Source organism: Vipera berus (genome assembly GCF_964194415.1).
Source record: "Vipera berus genome assembly, chromosome: 7".
NCBI lineage: Eukaryota > Metazoa > Chordata > Lepidosauria > Squamata > Viperidae > Vipera > Vipera berus.
This window is the reverse complement of record NC_138209.1, coordinates 3272108-3297206: the sequence shown is the minus strand read 5'-3', so window position 1 is coordinate 3297206 and position 25099 is coordinate 3272108. Positions and strand designations below refer to the sequence as shown.

General features: G+C 48.6%; 1 protein-coding gene across 1 annotated transcript in view; it reads right to left on the bottom strand.

Annotated features, from left to right (window-relative positions):
• Positions 1-25099, bottom strand: part of DNAAF9 (dynein axonemal assembly factor 9) — a 97415-nt gene that overhangs the window by 59383 nt on the left and 12933 nt on the right. Inside the window, exons 3-11 of the mRNA XM_081332220.1 lie at positions 22441-22560; positions 22196-22320; positions 19226-19322; positions 15999-16105; positions 13729-13806; positions 5192-5290; positions 2912-2967; positions 1512-1647; positions 710-791 (exon numbers count right to left, since the gene is read on the bottom strand). Of these exons, the coding sequence (XP_081188346.1) occupies positions 710-791; positions 1512-1647; positions 2912-2967; positions 5192-5290; positions 13729-13806; positions 15999-16105; positions 19226-19322; positions 22196-22320; positions 22441-22560 (900 nt within the window). The remainder of the gene's footprint in view (positions 1-709; positions 792-1511; positions 1648-2911; positions 2968-5191; positions 5291-13728; positions 13807-15998; positions 16106-19225; positions 19323-22195; positions 22321-22440; positions 22561-25099) is intronic.

Genomic DNA, 25099 nt, shown 5'->3' with positions numbered 1-25099 from the left:
TGAAATATCTCGGGGGCACTTTTAGCGTTTCGAACTTAGGATACACACAGGGTGTACCCCGATGTGCGACGGTTCATTTAGGGACCGTACGAACTTAACAAGGGGCGCTGAAAAAAAGTGACTTTTGAGCATGTTATAACCGTTGTGGCGGCCCCATGGTCACGGGATCAGAATTCGGAAGGTCGGCTCACATTTATGACGGTGGCCGTGCCCCCGAGCAGTCGCGTCATCCCCTTTTGCCACCTACGGACGAGGCAAGTCCATGGGGAAGCCAGATTCACTTTAACGACCGTGTGACTAATTTAACAACCCACAGCGGTTCCCTTAACAACTGCGGCAGGAAAGGTCGTAAAATGGGGAAGAACTCGCTTAACCAGTGTCTCACTTAGCGACCAAAATGTCGGGCTATACTGTGGTCGTATGTTGAGGACTTCCTGTATGCACTTTTAGCGTTCTGAACTTGGGATACGTAGCGCTGAACGACAAGTAGAAGTTTACTAGATGTTTCTAGAAGGATCTGGAAGAGGTGTGTGTGTGTGTGTGTGTGTGTGTGTGTGTAAAAAAGGCCAAGAGGGAGTTGCCATCCTCTCCCCCGGTCTGCATTTTGCGATAGTCGTCTGAACTTATGGCCATTTTTAAGGGCTGCCTATTACGGGGGATCCTCAAGAACCAGGAAGGTGAGGCGTCCTGGTTTGGCGGCTGGACTTACCGAGGTAAGGAGTGTGGGTGGCGCCGAAGAAATAGGTCCTGGAGCAGGCCAGAGGGCCCTTGGGGGAGACACACTGCACGGCCTGTTGTGGGTAAACACAAAATGCACTGGTCAATGAGGGCCTCAACAGCTGCCTGCCTGCCTGTCCATCTCTCTCTCTCTCTCTCTCCATTCATCCCTCTCTCTCACTCTCTCTAACTCAATCATCTAACATCTATCTATCTATATCCATCTATCCATCCATCTTTCTATCTCTATCATCAATCTCTCCTATCTATCTATCTATCTATCTATCTATCTATCTATCTATCTATCTATCTATCTATCTATCTATCTCTATCATCAATATCTCATCTATCTATCTATCATCTATCTATCTATCTATCTATCTATCTATCTATCTATCTATCTATCCATCCTTCCATCCATCCATCCATCCATCCCCCCCCCCCCCTCTCTCTCTCTCTCTCTCTCTCTCTCTCTCTCTCTCTCTCTCTCTCTCATCAATCTATTTCCCACATTTTTACAAAGAACTGAAGGCAGCGAACAGATCAAAACACATCTTCCTCCTCCTGTTTTCCCCACACCAACAACCCTGTGAGGTGGGCTGGGCTGAGAGAGAGAAGGAGGTGGGGGGGCGAGAAACAGGCCGAAAGTCACCCAATGGGCTTTCCTGCCGAAGGTAGGACTAGCACTCGCCGTCTCCTGACAATTGGCCCAAAGCCAGCCAGCCAGAATTCCCCAGGCAAAAAGACGCAATGACCCCCAGCTGCTGCTTAAAATTTCGTGCCTTCAGGCTCACCATGTGTTTGGCGATGCTGCCCGCCAGGCCCGTGTTGCGGAGCAGGTGTCCTTCCGAGGGGAAACTGAAATTGCCCGAATTCAGGTTTTCTCTGGATGAGTGGGTGCCAAAGAGCGCAAACGGTTGCCTGCTGGGACTGATCACACACACACACAAAGAGCAAATGACAACACTTCTGTGCTATTGAAAGTCTGGCTCCAAGCACTAAGGAAGAGGTCCCCAGCCCTCAGAACTCTGCATATGGGTCATGAAGCACCGTTTTGGGGATCCATTGTAACTCTGAACATTTGTTAAGTGATTGGTTGTAAGTTGAGGACTACCTGTACATCCTCAAAAACACTATGGCAAGCCTCAGGTGCATTCTTCATGGGAAAAACATGATTATTCAGAGGCCTTTTTAACCTATTCAGTGGTTTTTCTCAGGGAATTCTGACGTAAGTAGAGGGGGAAAAAACCCCACCCCAGGGTTGAATTTCCCCAAGTCTTCCGATAAAACACCTGGCTAACAGCTAAGACGAAGACCCCTCTTTTGTGCCAGAGACACATGACAGCGGCAATCTGACAAAATAATAACAGGTCTCCCGCTCCGCTATACATCAATTTCCAAGGTTATATATCTGGGCTGGATGCCAAAATGTTGCCGGGCAGGAAAAGCAAAGTTAACCTTGATGACACGTGATCGGACTTTGGGATGAATGCAACAAATCTTACATTTTATATAGCATTCTTGTTAGATGTTTAGTGCCAGCCATTGGCAGTTCCCCAAAAGGGTCATCAGATGGAGGCAAAGAGGCTTCTTTGCTTCCACTGATGAGCCAAGGGTCTCGGACCCACAGCCCCATTGGCGAGAGTGTTTTATGGTCAAGGAGGGGCCAAGACCCCCCATAAATACCTCTGCACGAGGGGCTGCTCTTTGTTCTCCATTTTCCAGCTTCTCCAGTTCTATCTCTACTCCTAACCTCTAGTTTAGTCATGTAATCCTAGCTTGTTTTGTTTTATTTTATTTCTCTCTCACATGCAGGCATGAATGCTTTCATGCCAAGTATTTCTTTCCCTTTGATCTATCATGAATAAAACTAATATGATTGCATCTCTGCGTTCTGCCTTTGCTTGGGAGCTCCTTTAACGATTCATTGTGAGTCCACCTCACAATTCTTCCTTCGGCGGTTTGATGGGAGAAGAAACGGTTTTCAAAGGCTCAAGGCGCAAACGTCTCCTCTGAAATTATAGCTCCTTCCCCCCGCCCCCCCCCCCCGTTAAGAGGAAAAAACTAGAAATTATATTTGCACGGGGATAGGACCCTGCGTGTGAAGGAAGTTATACAAATAATTAATAATAATAATAATAATAATAATAATAATAATAATAATAATAATAATAATAATAATAATAATAACAACCTGTTATCTGTTATGTGGCTTGAAATCAGCCCGTGGCTGAAGTAACTTCGGAATGGCTAAAGAGGAGGGTGAAAAAAAAAAACACATGGATATCATTAAAAAGAACAGGGAGGTTAAAATGGATCGTCCTTATGCGACCAAAGATTGACGAGTGTAGCGCTGCTCTGTAAACTATTACAGATGACGGACATATTGGTGGTCCTCGACTTACAACGGTTCATTTAGTGACTGTTAGAAGCGACATCGCGAAAAACAGTGACTTGTGACCCGTTTTTCACACACTTACGACCGTGGCGGCCTCCCCAGGGTCCTGTGATCAAAATTTAGAAACTTAGCCACTGGCTCACATTTATGACGGTCGCAGTATCCCCTTTTTGCGACGTTCTGACAAGCAAAGTCAGAATAAGCCAGATTCACTTAACAACCGTGTTCCTAATTTAACGGCTGCGGTGAGTCAGTTAACCCCTGTGGCGAGAGAGGTCGTAAAATGGGGCAAAATTCGCTTAGTCCCAGAATTTTGTTTTTATGATCCATTGTGGTCCTAAGACCACAAACCGTGCTGGGAAAAGGGCCTTGTGACCGTTTTTCACACTTAACGACCGTCGCGGACATCCCCACAGCCACCTGATCAATATTCAAACACCAGGCAACTGACTCGTATTTACGACCGTTGCATTGTCCCAGGGTCACATGATCAAAGTTCAGACGATTGGCAACTGGTTCCTATTTATGACGGTTGCAGGGTCCCCGGTGTGTGTGTGTGTGTGTGTGACGTGATCCCCTTTTGCGACCTTCTGACAAGCAACGTCAATGGGGCAAGCCAGATTCACTTAACAACCTAACTTGACTGCCCTTGATTCCCTTAATATCTGCTCCAAGCAAAGTCGTAAAGTGGAGCATACCTCACTTCACAACTATGTCGGTGAGCCCCACACCTTTGGGGCTCGACTGTGGTCAAGGACTACTTATACGCAGACATGCCAGCTACTTCTCCCAATGGCCAGCCCTAGCCAAGCCCGACAACGTTGTGTTCTCAAGAGCGGTTTGGGCTCTTGCAAGAAGCTTCCTGGCCATCTCCAGGTGGCACCTCCTGCGCCCCCAGCCGTGTCTGTGTCTTCTTCCGTTGGGCAGGGTCCAGTTGGCCTTCACCCAGCCAGGTTGATGCCTTTTTCATTCTCGAAGAGGAAGGATGCTTGATCTCGGGCAGGGAACCAAGGAACTGAAAAAGGCTGGTTTCATTCCACCCTTATCCTACCCTAACCCTAACCCTATTCTCTGTTCTGTTCTATTCTATTCTATTCTATTCTATTCTATCCTATTCTATTCTATTCTGTTCTATTCTAGTCTATTCCTAATAATTCTTATTCTGTTCTGTTCTGTTCTGTTCTGTTCTGTTCTATTCTATTCTATTCTATTTTTTTATTCCATTCTATTCTATTCTATTCTATTCTATTCTATTCTATTCTATTCTATTCTTTTATTCTATTCTATTCTATTCCGTTCTGTTCTATTTTCTATTTTCTATTTTCTATATTCTATATTCTATATTCTATATTCTATTTTCTATATTCTATATTCTATTCTATTCTAATTATATTCTGTTCTGTTCTGTTCTGTTCTATTCTATCCTATCCTATCCTATTCTCTGTTCTATTCTATTCTATTCTGTTCTATTCTATTCTTTTATTCTATTCTGTTCTATTCTATTATCATTATTCTATTCTATTCTATTTTTGTTCTATCCTATCCTATCCTATCCTATCCTATCCTATCCTATCCTATCCTATTCCATCCCATCCCATCCCAATTCTCTATTCTCTATTCTATTCCATTCCATTCCATTCCATTCCATTCCATTCCATTCTATTCTATTCTATTCTATTCTATTCTATTCTATTCTATTCTATTCTATTCTATTCTATTCTATTCTGTATTTCTATTCCATGCCATTCCATTTCATTCTATTCTCACGGTCGTTAAGCAAATCCAGCTTCCCTACTGACTTTGCTCGTCAGAAGATCACCCAAAAATGATTATGACACCTCAGGACGCGGCAACCCTCATAAATATGAGTCAGTGGCCGCGCACCTGAATTTTGATCACGTGACCACAGGGAATGCTGCAAAGGTCGCAAGTGTGGAAAAACGGTCCTAAGTCCCTTTTTTCCAATGCTGTTGTTAAGTTCAAATGGTCACTGAATGAAGGCTTGCAAGTCCAGGACGACCTGTAATCAGATAGGTGAAATTAAGTTTTTCTTTCCCTCCGAAATTCGGCCCCTACCTCTCCTGTCTGAGATTCTGAGAGTTCCAGAATGAAAGGAATATCCGTGTCAAAGTTGGCAAAGAAGTTGGTCCACTGGTGTTCAAAAGTCATCAAGTCCTAGAGAGCAAAAGAAACGTTTTGTTACCGACCCACAACAAGCCAACACCATTTTAAAAAAAGAACCCCAAAAGAGGGTGAAGGAAGAGGTCAAACATTTGCATTGATGGAGCTGGAAAGATCAAGGCCTAACCTGCTCAAAACGTTTTGCAGCAAAAAAAAAAAAGCTTTTTTTAAAAACGAAAACGACAACAACGACAAGCTGCTTCTTGTCAAACTCTGAAGTCAAGCCAGCTCGGGGGTTAAAGACAATAATAAACGGCTGGCAAAAATTAAATTAACTGCACATCAAACCTATCCTTTTGCCGGTAGCAGCTGCCGGAAATAAGATTCCACTACGCCAGCAAGGAGGAATAAAACATCAAAAGAGGGGGGGGGGAAACAGAGCGTGGCAATTTCGTGTAATTTATTGATTATTTTTAGAAACAACTCAGCCGAAAGCAATCCCTCCGGATCCCTCTGGATTTGATCTTGGTGGAGGAAGGACCGGTTTGTTTGTTTCGGGTTTGAGAAAAAGACATAGGGCCCTCCACTATCTTGCCTATATAATCGGTCATTTAATACGCCATTTGCTGTCCCACGTCTTGGAGAGGTTCTGCCAACAGACCCGAATGCGCTGAAGGATGCTTCAGAGCAGAAATATCTACACGGGAGCGTCTTATTTTTTTGAACATTACGCAGCCGGCGGAAAGGAAACAGTGGTCCAAAACAGCTCAAGTGACGGCCACTAGGTGGCAGCAGAGGAGCGGTTATCGACTCTTCCCAGGTTGTCGAGGGGGAAAAAAAACTCTTCCGGAATATGAAACGCTAGATCAGTGATGGCGAACCTTTTAGAGACCGGGTGCCCAAACTGCAACCCAAAACCCACTTACGTATCGTCGGGTGCCGGGTGGGCGTGGCCCATTGGGTGGGTGTGACCCATTGTCTGGGCGTGGCGCATTGGCTGGGCGTGGCTGCGGTGGTAACGGCAGACTGGGTGGGACTAAAAAGTTCAATCCATCGATTCCAACTCTGCGAGATCTTTTTTTCTTCCCCCATGAGAAATTGAAATTGATTTGATTGATTGAACCTTTTGTGTGGGGTTTTTTTTTTTGCACACAGCGGCGGAGGCCTAAAGCGAAAAGGTTTTATAAAATCCAGCTGGAGGCCTAGGACTGGGGCGACGGCACGCGTGCCCACGAAGAGGGTTCTGCGTGCCACCTCTGGCACGCGTGCCCTGGGTGACCAAAAAGCTTAATAGCCTCTTGGAATCTGAACGAAAGCTCGTGAGCCCGTAGCAAAGCCAAAAACAAAAATGAAAGAAGCCACAACGCGGCAGGTGATGGAGAGGGGAGCGTTCCTCGTGCAGTGGCACTCGCACTCACACAGCCCTGTTTGCGCATCCCCATGTGCTTTCACGTGGCCCATTTGCAGATGCCCATGCACTCGCATGCTGCCCATTCGTGCATGCATACGGGCATAACAGTGCCGATGTCAACGCTGCTAACATCGGATGTTTTTGCTTTGACAACAGATGGAGATGCAAACATTTTCTTCTGACGTTTTACTCTTAAGAGTTAGAGTTAAATGACACTGGAGGGAGGAATGTGCACGAGAGTCTAGCTAGACACAACAATACCGAGCCTAGTGTGAGAACCAAGGTTATTGAAATAAGAGACGATAAGAATTGGGAGAACTGGAGGGGAAGCCTGCATTTTAAACTAATTGGAGAATGTGATTTATGACTGTTAATTGGAGGAGGGAATTGTGCTTTGATACTGTGTGCTCAGGGGAGGGAAACTCAGATTTTGGCTTCGACTGTGTACGTGCCGACGCTATGCTACTCAAATAAAGATTCTTTAAGGCAAGCAATGCCTCTAAGTTCTTTGAAGAGTTTCATGTGTCGGAACCGTGACATGTAGCCCATCTGAAACACACCCCACTTAATCCAGGTATAGTCCTTGACTTAGGACCACAATGGAGCCAAAATTTCCACTGCTAAGCAAGACAGCGAGGTAGGCCTTGCCCCACCTTGTGATCTTTCTTGCAACGGCTGTTAAACGAATCACGGCAGCTAAGTGAGTTAAAGCGGTTGTTAAGCAGATCTGATGTTGCTTGTCGTTTTGCAAAAAGGGGATTTATATGACCCCGGGATGCTGCATCCGTCATAAATAGGAGCCAGTTGCCAAGCGTCCGAATTCTGATCACGTGATCACGGGGATGCTGCAACGGTCGTAAGTGTGAAGTCACTTTATTCAGTGCCCCTGTAAATTTGAAGAGGCACTAAACGGTTTGCAAGGCAAGGACTAGCTGTGTGCTTTTTTATGTTGTGCTTTTAAATCGGTTTGCTCGAGCTAACAGCAAAGCTGAAAATCTCTGTATTTGCTGGAGGGTTCACTGGATCCAAAAGAACCAGTTGCCTGGGCACCTGATCACTGCCTCCTGCCCCTTGGCGGAACGAGGGACAAACGAGGTCCCCAAACATGCGTCCCTCAAATGCATCTGGACACGAACGGAGGAGTGACCGCTCTCCGTGCTTCCAAGACAGGGTCCACCTGGAAGCCATTTTAGAATCAGCCGCCCTCTCTCTGCCGTTCTTCCTCCTCGACAGCCCACCGAACCACCTGACGGGTACGTTTTCTTGAAATGACCCACAAGAACTGTGAGAGGGATCTCGGAGTCCTAGTGGACAATCGCTTAAATAGGAACCAGGCCATCTGCGGCAGATGCCAAAAAAGCCAACACAGTCCTAGGCTGCGTTAACGGAGGGACAGAATCAAGATCAGGTGAAGTGTTAATACCGCTTTACAAGGCCTTGGTAAGGCCACACCTGGAATACGGCATTCAGTTTTGGTCACCACGATGTAAAAATGATGTCGAGACTCTAGAAAGAGTGCAGAGAAGAGCAACAAAGATGATCAGGGGACAAGGATAAAACATATAAGGAACGGCTGCTGGAATTGGAAATGTCCAGTTTAATGAAGAGAAGGACGAGGGGGGACATGATAGCAGTCTTCCAGTATCTCAGGGGCTGCCCCAAAGAAGAGGGAGTCAAGCTATTCCCCAAAGCACCTCAAGGCAGGACAAGAAGCAATGGATGGAAACTCGTCAAGGAGAGAAGCAACCTAGAACTAAGGAGAAACTGCTTTGCTCAAGAAGCAGGCGAGACAGCAAGTTAACAGTTTAACTTTTTATTTGGAACCAGGCAAAGAACAAGGGAACAAGACATCTATTTATACTGACAGCTGCCGGCGGCTTGACCAATCAGGGGTGAGTCTGCTCCCGCGCCGTAGTCTCCGCCAATCGGAGCCGTCCGGTTTTGACAGCTCGGAGCTGTCATCTGTAGCGCGTGTTGAACTGTCAATTGTTGGCGCTTGCGCGGTTTCGCCTGGCAGCTTTTGACAGCTGTCAAAAGCTGCCGCGGTTTTACCTCAGCCCTTGTACTTCTGTTTAATTCACTATAATAACAATTAGTAAATACACAACACCCCTTCCCCCTCCCTCTGATTGAGTTGAATTTACCCCAACTGTTTCTTTTTAGGGTTTCCCCATTCGTAGTCTTTCAGGTATGGGGGAGGTTTCTTTAATCTCTCGGAGCGCCGGGGGGTAGTCTCGGTGGTATGTTCTGGTTCTCTTGGCGCTTCTTGGGTTGGCTCCGGGGGTGGGGGGTTTGGCTCTGCTGGATCTGCGTTGATTGGAGTGGGGTGTTGGAATGGTATGTTCCGGTCAGGGGAGTTTTGGCGTGCCAGTCTTTGCGCCGGTGCTTCTGTCGGTATTTCGTCGTCACCCCTTCCCCCTATAGTTTGAGGACTGCGTTGGCGTAGTTGGTCTATGTGTCTGCGGATGTGTATATTTTGTCCGATGTCAATGATGTAAGACAAGGGACCTGTTTGTTCGATGACCACCCCTTGTGTCCATTTGTTTCCTCCCCCGTAGTTTCTCGCCCAGACAGCTTGCCCAGTGGTGAGGGTTCTATGATGGAGGGGCAGTTCTGGGTCTGGAGGGGATCTGTCTGGGTGGAGACGGTCCAGTCTGGTGGTCAATCTTTTGCCCCAGCGAAGCTCTGCTGGGGACTTTCCAGTAGTTGTGCAAGGCGTGGTGTGTTGGGAGAGAAGAAATTGCGCCAGTCGTTGGTGCCAGTTGCCGGAGATGATCTTGCGCAGGGCCTCCTTGGTTGATTTTACCATCACCTCTGCCAAGCCGTTCGATGATGGGTGAAAGGGAGCCGAGGTGGTGTGCCTAATAGAGTTCGCCGTTGTGAAACTCTGGAATTCGTAGGAGGTAAATTGGGGCCCGTTATCGGAAACTATAACATCAGGGAGGCCGTGAGTGGCGAATAATCCCCTTAAAACTTGTATAGTGGCCGAGGAGGTTGTGTTGGCAACCGGCGCCACTTCGAGCCATTTTGAAAAGCTGTCTACGACAATTAGGAATGATTGTCCCTGGAACGGACCTGCATAATCTATATGGATGCGGGACCAGGGTGACTTTGTCGTTTCCCATCTATGTACGGCCGCCTGTGGCTGAGCTGCTCTAACCAGCTGGCAGGCATAGCAGCCAGCTACGTGTGCCTCAATGTGTTTGTCTATACCCGGCCACCACACATAGCTCCTGGCCAGGGCCTTCATTTTGACGGTGCCCGGGTGTCCTTCGTGGAGGCTATCTAGCACCTTAAGCCTGTGTTTGTCAGGGATGATTACTCTGCAGCCCCACAAGAGACATCCCTGATGGGTGGATAATTCCTTTTGTTTTAAGAAGTAAGGTTGGAATTGTGGTTCTTGGGGTGCATATTGCCAGCCCATGGTGACATAGCCTAGGACTCTGCCTAGGATTTTGTCTCCCGCGGTAGCTGCGGAGATATCTTTGACAGTTAAGGGGCATTCTGGCAGTTCTGAGATAGCCAGTATCCTTCCAGCTGGTGCTGGGTCTGGGTCAACAATTGGCTGCGGCAGTCTGCTCAGGCCGTCTGCATGGCCCATGGTTTTCCCTGGCCTGTATTCTAGTTTGTATGAATAGGCTGATAGAAATGTAGACCATCTCAGGATGCGGGGAGATAATATTTGTGGTGTTAGCCTGTTTACTGTAAAGAGTCCTAACAGGGGCTTATGGTCAGTGTAAATAGTAAATGGTCGACCATACAGGTAATCATGAAATTTTTTTACGCTGGCCACTATAGCTAGAGCCTCTTTATCGATTTGAGCGTAATTCCGCTCAGGTTTTGACAGCGTTCTCGAATAGAACGCTACAGGGGTCTGTATTCCTTCTTTAGTTAAATGGCTTAGGACCGCTCCGATGCCGTACGGGGAGGCATCGCAGGCGAGACATAAGGGCAGCTGATCGTTAAACAGGGCTACCGTTGTGCTGCTGGAGAGTAAGTTTTTTAGGAGATTAAAACTTTTATCATGCTCAGGGGTCCACGTCCAAGGTTTGCCCTTGTCTAATAATCTATGTAAGGGTTCTGCAATGGAGGCCTTATGCGGTAGGAAAGTGTGGTAAAAGTTGACTAACCCTAGGAAAGCCTGAAGTTCTTGTTTGTTTTTGGGGGTCGGTGCTGTTTTGATAGCTTTAATTTTTGTGTCCGTGGGGTGAATTCCCTTAGCGTCTATTTTAAAACCTAAGAACTCTGTTGAGGGCACCCCGATGGAGCATTTGTCTCTTTTTAATTTGAGACCGGCCTTCCTGAACCTTAGGAGTACCCTAGTTAGTTTGTCCGCCAGGTCATTTTCCGATTCCCCTGCAATTAGGACGTCATCAAAATATGGGCAGACCCCGGGAATTCCTTTAAGTGTTTTTTCCATGATTTCCTGGAAGATTCCCGGGGCTGCAGAGATGCCGAATTGAAGGCGGTTAATTTTGAATGCTCCCTTGTGGGTGACTATTGTTTGAGCCAAAGCGGTGTCAGGGGTGACAGGCAACTGTAAATACGCCTGCGCCAAGTCTAATTTGGCAAATATGGCGCCTGACTTGATGGCCGCGAGGATGTCTTTGACAGCCGGTACCGGGTAGGCATGTGCGTTTAAAGCGAGGTTGAGGGTCGCTTTATAATCGGCACATAATCTAATTTGGCCGTTTGGCTTAACTGGGGTCACTATGGGTGTCTCCCACTCGGCCCCTTCTACCGGTTCGAGGACCCCTAAGTTTGTTAATCTGTCAAGCTCCGCTTCTATTTTTTCCCTCAAGGCGAAGGGAACCCTTCTGGCCTTGATTCTGACAGGCATTACATTTGGGTTCAGTTTAAGTGATACGGGCGGTCCCGTGTATTTCCCTAGTGAGCTGTCAAAAACGTCCGCGAATTGACAGCAGACGGATTCCAATTTTGACAGCTGAATGGCGTTGACACCTGTCAACGCTATTCCTAGTGCCTCAAACCAGTCTAATCCTAGCAGGCTTATTCTGTTTTCTTGGGTCACCAAAATAGGAAGGGATCCTTTAAATTTTTTGAACTCTACGGGGACGGAAGCTTTTCCCCGGAGTTTAATGGGCGTTTTCTGGAAGTCGGCTAGGCGGAGTTTGGTGGGTCTAAGGGCGGGCCTTTCCCTACTTCGGTTACAAATGTCCCTGTACGTTTGCCATGAGATTAGTGAGACGGAGGACCCAGAGTCCACCTCCATCTCACAGGGAATTCCATGAATCCGGACGTCCACCTTGATTTTGGGCTTAAGAATGCTGTGGACTGTATGTTTCTCCGCCCTCCCCCTTACGTTAGACACTGGGGTTCTGGGGCTGTGCCTAGCTCTGAGTGTATATGGGGCCATACCTTCGGCTGTCACCTCCAGGTCGTGCAGGTTTTCCCGGCTCCGGCTGCGGCACACGGCTTTGAGGTGGCCTGTCTTCCCGCACCCGTGGCATTTGGCACTTCGGAACCGGCACGTTGCCCTAGGGTGGCTTCCGCCGCAACTGGCACACTTCGCCCTGTTTGTCGGGAAGTTGGGCCCCCTCTGATTGTTGGCAGGGCCCCCCTTGTAGTTGCGTTGCATCCTCAGTTTCTCGAACCGCCGTTGCACCGCGTCTATATCTGTGGGGCCATCGTCGTCCTCAGACCCGCTGAACCTGCCGTCTTCCTGGTGCACGGACCCCCGTGGTCCGCTGTCCGGTACCCGTCGGTCGTCTCCGTGGCAGTCTTCGTATGCGATGACTTCCCTAGCCACATCGGTCATTGTCATTTCAGGCTTGGCGATCAGCTTCTTCCTCAGCCGTTCGTCCTTAAGCCCTATGACAATCTGGTCCCGGATTCGGTCTTCCAAATCCGGGAACCGGCACCGACGTGCGGCATGTCTGACCCTGATTATGAAGTCATTTGCTGACTCGTCAGGAAGCTGGAGTTTCCGAGCGAAGTTCACTCTCCAGTAGAGTTCTGACTTGAGGGGCATGAAGTATTTACTCAGCCCCTCAGTGAGGTCTGCATAGGAGATGGTGGCGACCGGCTCCGGGGTGAAGATCCCCACAGCGGCATCATAAACGGCGGGGCCGCTGAGCCAGAGGAGGGCGGCCGCCTTGGCCCGGTCATCCGTGATCTTCTTGACTACCAGGTACCCTTCTACCTGGCCCAGATGCGATTCCCAGCCTTCTGGGTGGCGGGTATCGAATTCTCGAATGTGGCCGTGGTTCGTCATGCTGTCTGTAATTGAGGTGTCGCTGCTTGCGTTGAATGGAAGTTTGACTTCCAGTGACTTCAGCAAGTGACCAGCTCGGCTAAGGGAAAAAATCTCTTCTCCCCTTAGGTAGTGACTTCAGCTAAGCAAGCAGCATCCCACCTTCGTCGCCAGTGCTTTGCTCAAGAAGCAGGCGAGACAGCAAGTTAACAGTTTAACTTTTTATTTGGAACCAGGCAAAGAACAAGGGAACAAGACATCTATTTATACTGACAGCTGCCGGCGGCTTGACCAATCAGGGGTGAGTCTGCTCCCGCGCCGTAGTCTCCGCCAATCGGAGCCGTCCGGTTTTGACAGCTCGGAGCTGTCATCTGTAGCGCGTGTTGAACTGTCAATTGTTGGCGCTTGCGCGGTTTCGCCTGGCAGCTTTTGACAGCTGTCAAAAGCTGCCGCGGTTTTACCTCAGCCCTTGTACTTCTGTTTAATTCACTATAATAACAATTAGTAAATACACAACAGAAACTTCCTGACAGTGAGAACAATTAACCAGTGGAACAACCTGCCTCCAGAAGTTGTGAATGCTCCAACATGGGAAGTTTTGAAGAAGAGTCTGGACAGCCATTTGTCTGAATGGTTATTCTATATTCTATATTCCACCCATTCTCCAAAGTGCCTGAAGGCAGGAGAAGAAGCAATGGATGGAAACTAGTCAAGGAGAGAAGCAACCTGGAACTAAGGAGAAACTTCCTGACGGTGAGACCAATTAACCAGTGGAACAACCTGCCTCCAGAAGCGGTGAATGCTCCAACGCTGGAAGTTTTTAAGAAGAGACTGAGAAAAAAGGGGGAGAAATGCCGGACACTTTACCTCATCGAGTAAGCTCTCCAAAGAAACGGGATCCACTTTGCTGTAGGCTTTCCAGAGATCCAGACTGACGTCCATCAGCTGCGAAGAAGAAGACTGAGTCAGAGATGGCCAAGAGGCATGGGGGTGAGGGGTAGGGTGGGGTGGGGTGTCTCGGCCGGGATGGCAAATGGGATTGTATGAGGAAGGGGTCTCAGGAATTCAGCGGTCAGACCAAAGAGCGCTGGGGGTCTCTACAAGAGGACGCTTGTAAGCAGAAGTGCACATGAGGGAACACACAACAGAATTACACAATCTTTGGGTTGGGAGGGACCTTGGAGGTCTTCTAGTCCACCCCACCCCCCGCTCAAGCATGAGGCCTACTATCATTCCATGCAGGAGTCCTGGTGGCAGCGTGGTTAGAATGCAGTATTGCAGGCAAACTCTGACCGCAGTCTGGAGTTCGAATCTCACCAGGCTGACTCAGCCTTCCATCCATTTCCGAGGTCGGTTAAAATGAGGACCCGGATTGTTGGGGACAACGTGCAAATACAGGTAATCCTCGACAACTGCCCCCCCTCCCCCAAAAAATTTCTGTTGCTAAGTGAAACATCCGTTAGTGAATTTGGCCCCAATTTATGACTTTTTCTTGTCTAAGGTCATTAAGTGAATCACTGCAGTTTTCCTAAAACGGTTGTTCAGCGAATCGGTCTTGCCCCCAGGACGCTGCGACCGTCATAAATCTGAGTCAGTTGCCAAGCGTCTGAACGTGGATCAGGTGACCAGGGGGATGCTGCGATGGCGGTTAGGTGTGAAAAACGGTCCGACGGTCCTATTGTTTCCGGTGCCGTGGTAACTTTGAACGGTCACTAAATGAATCATTTGTATGTCGAGGGCTAGCTGTAAAGCTTACAGAGAGTGGATAGGGCGGAATATAAGTCTAAGTGGAATTGCTATAGCTATTTCCAGACAAATGGGTTGCCCAGTCTACACAACTGACAGGGATGGGGCACCCACAACCTCTGAAAGGCAAGCTGTTCCACGGCTTAATCGTTCACAATGTCACACCCAGACGCAACCAGAAGGCTCAAGATGAAGAACCATTTGCGGCTGGGGTGGATGGAAAGTGTGTGTGTGTGGGGGGCTCTGATCTGGCTTCATGCTGACGCATTTCAGCTACAGTTACTAACAAGCCTGCTATTATAGCTGGAAAGTGGTGCTGTGTGGGCTGAGGGCGCCCTTGTTTTGCGACACCCAAAGCAGCCATTTTGTTTCCCCAGCTGGGGAAGCCAGTCAAAGAGCCCCTCCCAGCTAAAATGGAGGAGCCCCACCTGACTGAAACGATCCTAAAGAAGAACCCTATGGGGGGGGGGAAATCCTACAGAAAAAAATCCCACAGAAAAAAGTCCCACAGAAATCCTATAGAAAAAAATCCTACAGAAATCCTATAGAAAAAATCCTACAGAAATCCTATATATTAAAAAAAAATCCTATAGAAATCCTAAAGGAAAAAAAAATCCTACAGAAAAAAGCTGCACAGAAATTCTATAGAGAAAAATCCTAAAGAAATAATCCTACTAAAAATCCTAGAGAAATCCTACAGAAAAAAGCCTCACAGAAATCCTATATATATTAAAAAAAATCCTATAGAAATCCTAAAGGAAAAAAAAATCCTACAGAAAAAAAGCCTCACAGAAACCCTATAGAAAAAATCCTAGAAAAAAATCCTATAGGAAAAAATCCGAGAGAAATCCTACAGGAAAAAGCCCAACAGAAATCCTAGAGAAAAAAAAATCCCAGAGAAATCCTATAGAAACTTTAAGACTTCTGGACTTCAACTCCCAGAATTCCTCCTGGCTGAAGAATTCTGGGAGTTGGAAGTCCACTACATTCAGCAGAACCAGGCTCTTCAAACTGGGCCACTTTTAAGACTTGTAGACTTCAACTCCCAGAATTCCTCCTGGCTGAGGAATTCTGAGAGTTGAAGTCCACAAGTCTTAAAGTTGCCAAGATTGAAGACCCCCTGGTTTAGAGTCTCCTGCTTGAGCAGGAGTGGGGGTTGGACTAGATGACCTACAAGGTCCCTTCCAACTCATGTTATTCTATTGTTCTATTCTATCTTGATTTTTTTCCCCAACACACAGAGGAGACACTCGTGGGATCAAAGCTTTCCAAATGCAAATCGGGTTCGCTGGGGTGCTGGAAAAGTGGGGTGCCTGATCCCCACCCTATCCCTCTGATCGGCTTCCTGGAAGCCCCTTGCCGTAACTGAGCCCCCTCCCCGCCAATCTTACCTCGTATTTCATGGTGAAGAAGCCATCACCGCCGATGCCTTCCAGCGCAAAAGCCTGCACAATGGGCCACTTTTCCACCACAAACATGTCAAAGATCTGCAGGTGACCTGGAAGAAACCAAACCTGGATTTGCAACTTGGTTTTTTGTTTTTTTTTTGGCAGGTGGTCCTCGTTTAGTGACATCCAAAGTTAACAGGGCACTGAAAAAAGGGACTTATGGCTGTTATTCACACCTACACCGCCCTCACTGAAAGATGGGGAGAGAGGGAGTAGGACAGAAAGGCTATAATTAGAATTTAATCTGGGGCCTTCAAACCTGGCCTTTATGACTTGTGGACTTCAACTCCCAGAATTCCTCAGCCAGAATGCCTGGCTGAGGAATTCTGGGAGTTGAAGTCCACTCCTCTTAAAAGTCTATATCATGGGTCTTCAACCTTGGCCCTTTTAGGACTTGTGGACTTCAACTCCCAGAATTCCTCAGCCAGGCACGCTGGCTGAGGAATTCTGGGAGTTGAAGTCCACAAGTCATGAAAGGGCCATAGTTCCCCCATGCTGGCTGAGGAATTCTGGGAGCTGAAGTCCCCAAGTCATAAAAGGGCCAGGTTTGAAGGCCCCTGATTTAATCCATGGGACAGCAGACAGCCCTGCAAAACATACAGTGTAAAGGTGTTGTTTGCAGCGTTTTGGGACACTGGAAGACGTAAATGCTTTTGGTCAAGACCAGCGAAAGCAGTGGAGAAGGTTGTGGGTTTTTTGTTTTCTTTTGACCAAGCAAAAAATAAGCCACTGTTACTGAAAGATATTTCTTTTCAATGTCTCTAGGATGTTTCCTAGCCATGTTAACAGAATAACAGAGTTGGAGGTCTTCTAGTCCAGCCCCCTGCTTGAGCAGGAGAACCTATACCATTTCAGACAAATGGGGGTCCAGTCTCTTCTTGAAAACCTCCAGTGCTGGAGGGACCCACAACTTCTGGAGGAAAAGTTGTTCCGCTGGTTAATTGTTCTCACAGTCAGGAAGTTTCTCCTTAGTTCTAGGTTGCTTCTCTGCTTGACTAGTTTCCATCCGTTGCTTCTTCTCCTGCCTTCAGGGGCTTTGGAGAAGAGCTTGACTGCCTCTTCTTTGGGGCAGCCCCTCAAATGATTGGAAGACTGCATTCATGTCACCTTCATTAAACTGGACTTGCCCAATTATAATAATAATAAAGTTGGAAGGGACCTTGGAGGTCTTCTAGTCCAACCCCCTGCTCAGGCAGGAAACCCTATACCATTTCAGTCTCTTCTTAAAAACTTCCAGCGTTGGAGCATTCACAGCTTCTGGTGGCAGGTCGTTCCACTGATCAATTGTTCTCACCATCAGGAAGTTTCTCCTTAGTTCTAGGTTGCTTCTCTGCTTGGTTAGTTTCCATCCGTTGCTTCTGGTCCCGCCTTTGGGCGCTTTGGAGAATGGCTTGACTGCCTCTTCTTTGGGGCAGCCCCTGAGATACTGGAAGACTGCCATCATGACCCCCCTCGCCCTTCTCTTCATTAAACTGGATCTACCCAATTTCAGCAACCGTTCCTTATATCTTTTAGCCTCCAGTCCTTTAATCCCCTTTGTTGCTCTTCTCTGCCCTCTTTCTGCAGTTACTCAGAAACCTACGGAGTTCTGCTTTCTTGTTTAACGTTCATTAAAAAATAAATAGAGTTACAACAAGGAGGCTTGCAAGCTTCTTGCATCAGCTCACTTGGGCTCTCCTCAGTAACCGGTTCCCCCCCCCCCTGCCTCTCCTTCACGATCCCTGCAAAGGCTGTTCTGCTGAAGATCCTGGCATCCCATCATTAACAGGAAACCAAAAGCTGGGTCTTTTCTGTTCTAAAAAAAGGAAAGCTACATAATAATAATAATAATAGTAAAAGAATCCATTCTTTCCGTGCATAAAAGAGGATTTATATGTAAAGCACAGGGGATCTTTTGTGTCTGAATTTTACAGAGGGTGATTTAATGCAAATGAGGAGGGGGCTCAAATTACTCACTTTGGAGACAATGCGCCAGTGATTTTCCTTCGAGTCCCACTAAAACAGGGGTCTTCAAACTTGGCCCGTTTATGACTTGTGGACTTCAACTCCCAGAATTCCTCAGCCAGCGTGCCTCATCATAAAGGGGCCACAGTTCTGCATGCTGGCTGAGGAATTCTGGGAGTTGAAGTCCACAAGTCATAAAAGGGCCAAGGTTCCCCACCCCTGCCTGAGAAGAAGGAGGTTGGACTAGCTTAGGCGCCTTTGCAAAGGATTTGGGGGATTGTAGTTTGTCAACCGAAATTCGGGCCTCAAATATCGTCGTAAGTCGAGGACTACCTGCATTCACACCAGCTTTCTGAGTATTTTTCTCCTGGGAATCGTGGCAATGCTTTCCAGAAACCCAACAACACATGAAAACGTGGACAAATGGATACCCCTGGACCCCCTTTTCTCCTGCATCCCACTTTTCAGCCGGGCAAAAGCGAGCTGATCTCGAACTCAGAGCTACAGAGGCCAGAATATGTCAAGCCTGGAATCTTACAGAGCAGCGTGCCTGGCTGAGGAATTCTGGGAGCTGAAGTCCACAAGTCATAAAAGGGCCAAGTTTGAAGACCCCTGCACTAAAATGAAGACCAAAATCCAGATGGGGACAAAAGCTCAAGTAGTCCTTGAATTATGGCTACATCTGAGCCCCAAAATCTACGTCGAGAAGCGCGGCATTTATGAAGTGAGTTTTGCCCCATTTTATGACCTTATCCACCGTCGTTAAGCGAATCTCTGCAGTTGTTAAATCAGTCACCCGGTTGTTAAGTGGATCTGGCTCCCCCATTGACTTTGCTCGTCCGAAGGTCGCAAAAGGGGTTCGCGTGACACCGCGCCCGTTCTAAGTACGAATCGGTTACCGAGCATCCAAATTTTGATCACGTGACTATGGGGGGGATGCTATATCGGTCACTAAATGTGAAAAGTGGACGTTAAGCCGCTTTTTTCAGTGCTGTTGTAACGTTGAACGGTCGCTAAATGAACTGCTGTAAGCCGAGGACTATCTGTGCGGCGTCAAGAGTCTGTATTTAAAAGATCTGGAATTTAATTATTATTGCTGGGTTTTTTGTGTTGTTTTTTTCAAATATATAAACCAAGACGACACGCTGTACACCAGGCGCTGGAGATTGTTATGGTTAAAAACCAATTTTTTAAAAAAACATATATAAAATAAAATAACAACCCACCTTGGGAACTGAAGGGGATGCCGATCCGGCTGCAATCTCGGACCATGTCCACGAAGCTGGCAATTTTAAATTCTTCCGCCGCCTCTTCGTCTTCATACTAATAAAAATGACAAGAAGATTGGGGGGGGTGAGGAGAACCTTTTGAAAAATAAAGAGCGTAAGGCCAATATTTGGGTGGGTTTCCCGCCGGATGATTTATGAGGGCTTTTAATTCCTTCAAAAAACACAAAAGCCTCTTTAAGCACCGCTTCAGGTGGCTCTGAAAAGGCAGCAGTGTGGGATCGTCAATTTCGGCCAAGCGAAATAAGGAATTCTAGTACAGGGTGCCCTCGACTTACCGCCACATTTGAGCCCCAAAATGAGGTGGCTCAGTGAAAGATTTGTTAAGCGAGTTTATGCCCCATTTAGGCTTTCACTCCTCAGGCGGAACTAGAACACCCAGTCTCCTGGTGATTAAGGTAGGTTGGGCTGAGAGGGAAGGACTGGGCAAAAGTCACCCAGCTGGCTTTCATGCCTAAGGCGGAACTAGAACTCCCAGTCTCCTGGTGACTGGCTCAAAGTCACCCTGCTGGCTTTCATACCTCAGGCAGGACTAGAACTCCCAGTCTCCTGGTGACTGGCCCAAAGTCACCCTGCTGGCTTTCATACCTCAGGCAGGACTAGAACTCCCAGTCTCCTGGTGACTGGCCCAAAGTCACCCTGCTGGCTTTCACTCCTCAGGCAGGACTACAACTCTCTGTCTCCTGGTGAGCAGCCCAAAGTCATCCTGCTGGCTTTCATACCTCAGGCAGGGCTAGAATTCCCAGTCTCCTGGTGATTCAGGTAGGTTGGGCTGAGAGTGAGGGACTGGCCAAAAGTCACCCAGCTGGCTTTCATGCCTAAGGCAGAACTAGAACTCCCAGTCTCCTGGTGACTGGCTCAAAGTCACCCTGCTGGCTTTCACTCCTCAGGCAGGACTACAACTCTCCGTCTCCTGGTGATTGGCCCAAAGTCACCCAGATGGCTTTCATACATCAGGCGGGACTAGAACTCTCCGTCTCCTGGTGAGCGGCCCAAAGTCATCCTGCTGGCTTTCATACCTCAGGCAGGGCTAGAATTCCCAGTCTCCTGGTGATTCAGGTAGGTTGGGCTGAGAGGAAGGGACTGGCCAAAAGTCACCAAGCTGGCTTTCATGCCTAAGGCGGAACTAGAACTCCCAGTCTCCTGGTGACTGGCCCAAAGTCACCCTGCTGGCTTTCATACCTCAGGCAGGACTAGAACTCCCAGTCTCCTGGTGACTGGCCCAAAGTCACCCTGCTGGCTTTCACTCCTCAGGCAGGACTACAACTCTCCGTCTCCTGGTGAGCAGCCCAAAGTCATCCTGCTGGCTTTCATACCTCAGGCAGAGCTAGAATTCCCAGTCTCCTGGTGATTCAGGTAGGTTGGGCTGAGAGGGAGGGACTGGCCAAAAGTCACCCAGCTGGCTTTCACGCCTAAGGTGGGACTAGAACTCAGTGCCTCCTGTTTTCTAGGCCAACACCTTAACTACTAACCCCAAACTCCCTCTCTCTTTCTACTAGGTGGAATACGGTAAGCGAGACATTTTCTGCCCCAAGGTCGAAATACTTTTGCAAGTCCCCCCCCAAAGCTGGCCGGTGTTGAATTACAAAAAGGACCCCTACGTTCCCGCCACTCTCTTTCCCTGCCCCTCATTTGAAACCCGCAAATGGCTGTGAGAGGCGCAGCCTTGTGCCCCCCCCTCCCTGAAATTCTCAAATTCAAGAGCGGAGCTCACGCCGGCCCCCCCTTCCTTTAAAAACAAAAGAAAACCAATCAACAGAACAAAAGCACCAAAGCCCAAATACGGGACGTGTAAACTTTTGCCAAGCTCCATTTTTGGTGTGGGGGGGGTTTGTGTGTTTTTAAAAGGGGCATTTTTACAGAACTTGCTAACTGAAAAGACCCCTGGCACGGGCTCTCTTTGTGATTTTTTTTTTCCAGAGCCAGGCTGGAGGATTTTTTTTTCCCCCCGTAAGCCCCTCTCCAATTTAAAATCCCTGCCTATTGTACTTGGGACTCTTTCACGGGTGCCCAAGACCCCAGCGACGAATTCGTTTGACGGCGTTTCCCGCGTTTTCGCGATCCAAGGCGGCCCGCTTGAAACGACGGGCTGGTGGGACGAGGGCTGAGAAGGGAGCGAAACGAAAAGGAACAGCAGAAAGACCATTTTGGACCGCAAAAAGATTTGAAAATGTTAAATGCGCCTTGGTGGAGCAGGGGGCTAATGCCTCCTTAAGTAACACCAGCTGCCTGCAATTAGTGCCGGTTCGAGTCCCACCAGGCTCCAGGTTGACTCAGCCTTCCATCCTTCCCAGGTAGGTAAAATGAGGACCCAGATTGTTGGGGGCAATTAAGCTGACTTTGTAATAATGCCGCTTGGGGGTGTGTGTGAAAGCCCTAACAAGCAGGCATATACATAGGATGAAGGCTACTGCTAAGCTTGTAAGCCGCCCTGAGTCTTCGGAGAAGGGCGGGATATAAATGGGATTTAAAAAAAAAAGCCTGCCTAGCAGGAAGGCCGAGTCCCCCTGCCAAGGGGTAAAAATAAAAAAAAAGGTCTCCGAAATAAAAACTCCCAAATGGCCAGCTTGGAGAGAATGTTTGAAAAGCCGCAACCGGGCGGCTCTGGAAATTGAAAAACTGGGGCTGGAGGGATACGACACCAGGGGAATTATAGAATCTGGGTTGATAGCCAACAGGAGAAGCGGGGTTTTTTTTTGCTTCTCCGCAACAGTCGCGCCAGAAACGGGGGGGAAAAATGGAAGGAATTGGGGAAAAAGTCCGAGCCGTTGGTGGATTTCCAATCCCGGAATTCCCCTGCCAGCTAGCTAGCCAGCCAGCTGAAATCCTGGAAGTCCAGACTTTCACACGCGAGAGCCTGTCTCGGACAAGCCTTGTTCTAACCCCGCAATCTGTGGCTTGTTCGCTCACCTCGGTTTCCGTCAGGCAGTGGAAATGCAAGTTCCTCCAAAACGCCACGTAGGGGAGAAGGTAATTGTAGTTGACGGGGTTGCAGTACAGATGGACGCTGTCTGGCTTAATCAGCAGGATCACATCTGCGGTCACGAAAAGAGGACGCGTTAGAAGGGGAGGGGCGCCAGCGTCATGTGCGAACTCAAATGGGGGGGGGGGGCGGGGCGGCTTCTGCCGGCCCGTGGGGACCGCTCCCCTCTTACCGTCCAGGACTTCTTCGGGAAATCCTGATCTTTCAAACTCAGCGTTGCCCTGGCTGTACAAGCCGAAGAGGAGATGGTTGGCAAGTTCCCAGCATCCTTCATTGTACCGACTGTCAATTCCTGCAAACGAAACGAAAGCGAAACAAAACGGGACGTTTGGAGAAGAAGAGACTGGGGGAATGTGACTGGTTGTCTGGAATCAGGGTGGCTGAGGACTCAGGAAGAAGCGAGAGAAGAGAATATCTGTATTCATGTATATAAGTATGTATGTATGTAAGTGTGTGTGTGTGTGTGTGTGTGTGTGCGCGCGCGCGTGTGTGTTTTAACAAAAAGCACTGGGAAGCAAGTTCTCCCTTGCATCTGCCCCCACAACTTGGGTGTCCTCCTGGATTCACGGCTTAACCTGGAAGGGTTAAGGTCTTGCGGAAGAACAGGGTAGAACAACAGCTAATGACCCTCTTTTACCGGTCTACTATAGAGAGCGTCCTCTCGTATGGTATTGTGGTTTGGTATGCTGGTCTGACAGCCGCGGATAGGAAAGTATTACAGAGGGTAGTGAGCACAGCACAAGACATTGTGGGCTGTCCCCTGACACCACTGGATGACCTCGCCAGGGCTCGTTGCCTTGGAAGAGTGAGGAAGATTCTCAGGGATGACTCACATCCTGGACGGTATCTCTTTACTCTCCTACCATCCGGTAGGAGATATAGGAATATAGCCAGCCGTACCAACAGGCTGAAAAATAGCTTTTATCCGTGGGCTGTTAGGCTTTTAAATGGGACATAATCTTATGCAGGATTGACTTGGGAGGCCGGTGTGTGGTGTAGTTGGTTCACATGGTGTGGTGGGATGGAGGGTTTGTTGTCACTGTGTGTTGGGGGGAGGGAGCACGGGGGGAGGCTCAGCTAATCTCAATGTACACATGGTTGTACTTTGACAATAAAGGTTTATTTATTTATTTATTTAAGACCATCTATCCTCCGTGACCAGGGGGGGCCTTTGCACAGGTTCGCCTGGTGCGCCAGTTGCGCCCCTTTTTGGACCGAGATGCCCTATGCACGGTCACCCACGCCCTTGTCACTTCTCGCCTGGATTACTGCAACGCTCTCTACATGGGGCTGCCCTTGAAGTGCACCCGGAGGCTTCAGCTGGTGCAAAATGAGGCCGCATGGGTGCTTATGGGAGGATCTCGATACTCCCATGTTACACCACTCCTGCGCGAGCTGCATTGGCTTCCGGTTGCCCTCCGGGTGCGATTCAAGGTACTGGTAATTACCTTTATTGCTCTAAATGGCTTAGGCCCGGGGTACTTGCGAGACCACCTGCTGCCAATGTCAACTTCCCATCGCCCGGTTCGCTCCCACAGAGTCGGCCTCCTCAGGGTGCCGTCGGCCAGGCAATGCCGGCTGGTGACCCCCGGGGGAGAGCCTTCTCTGTGGGTGCGGTTGTTCCAACCAGCGGGCCTGGACTGACTATGGTTTTAAATTTGGCTTTTATTGGGTTAAATTGTCATTTATTTATTATATCCATTGTTTAATGGATTGCTAAGCACATTGGTTTGTGCTTAAATTGTAAGCCGCCCTGAGTCTTCGGAGAAGGGCGGGATATAAATGGGATTAAAAAAAATAATCCTTTTTTTAAATTTTGTACTTGATGTTTTTTTAATTTCTTATTGTTGTGAGCCGCCCTGAGTCCTTGGGGAGAAGGGCGGCATATAAATTTAATAAATCTCAATCTCTCTCTCTCCTGCTTCTTGGTTTAACCCCCTGACTGTTTCAGCCAAAGCTAAACGGAAACGGCAGGAAGGAGGTTTGAAAAGCCCCCCAGCCCCCCCGGTGAGTTTCAGTGGGGCTGGCCACGCTGAAACCCCATAGCCACAATGCTGTGTGCAACTGCACAACCCTCGCACTGGGCCAGGGCCAGGCAAAGCCTCTTAGGACGGGGACCAGGCTGAGGGGATTAAGCCTCGGGGAACATCTGGGGGTGGGGGGGCGGAGAGGGCAACCGCAGGCCGCCTCCTCCTCCTCCTCCGTGGGGTTACGCAGGGATAAAGGCCCCGGGGGTTGCCAAGATAGACAAGCCAGGATCAGAGCCCCGTCTGTGGAAACTAGGGCAAGCAAATTAGGTCGTGCGGGTTGCTTTCCAAGTTCAAGAGTTCAACAGACGGGTTTGGGTGTTTTGGCACACGAGGCCCGGCTCATTTTGATCCGAGTCAGAACAGCCTCAAGGGCTGTCAGCGTTTAGCAATAAATCTTCCTACGTCCATCTGGCAAACGTTCTTGGCCAGGATGTCAGCACAAGCCCTGCCTACATTTCATTCCCATCAACTGGAGACAGTTCGGTCTAGCGGTTAAGGCACCAGGCTAGAATAGGCCTTAGGCATGGAAGCCGGCTGGGTGACTTTGGGCCCATCACCAGGAGGCTGTGAGTTCTAGTCCCGTCTTAGGCATGGAAGCCGGCTGGGTGACTTTGGGCCCATCACCAGGAGATGGTGAGTTCTAGTCCCGCCTTAGGCATGGAAGCTGGCTGGGTGACTTTGGGCCCATCACCAGGAGGCTGTGAGTTCTAGTCCCGTCTTAGGCATGGAAGACGGCTGGGTGACTTTGGGCCCATCACCAGGAGGCGGTGAGTTCTAGTTCCTCCTTAGCCAGGAAAGCCA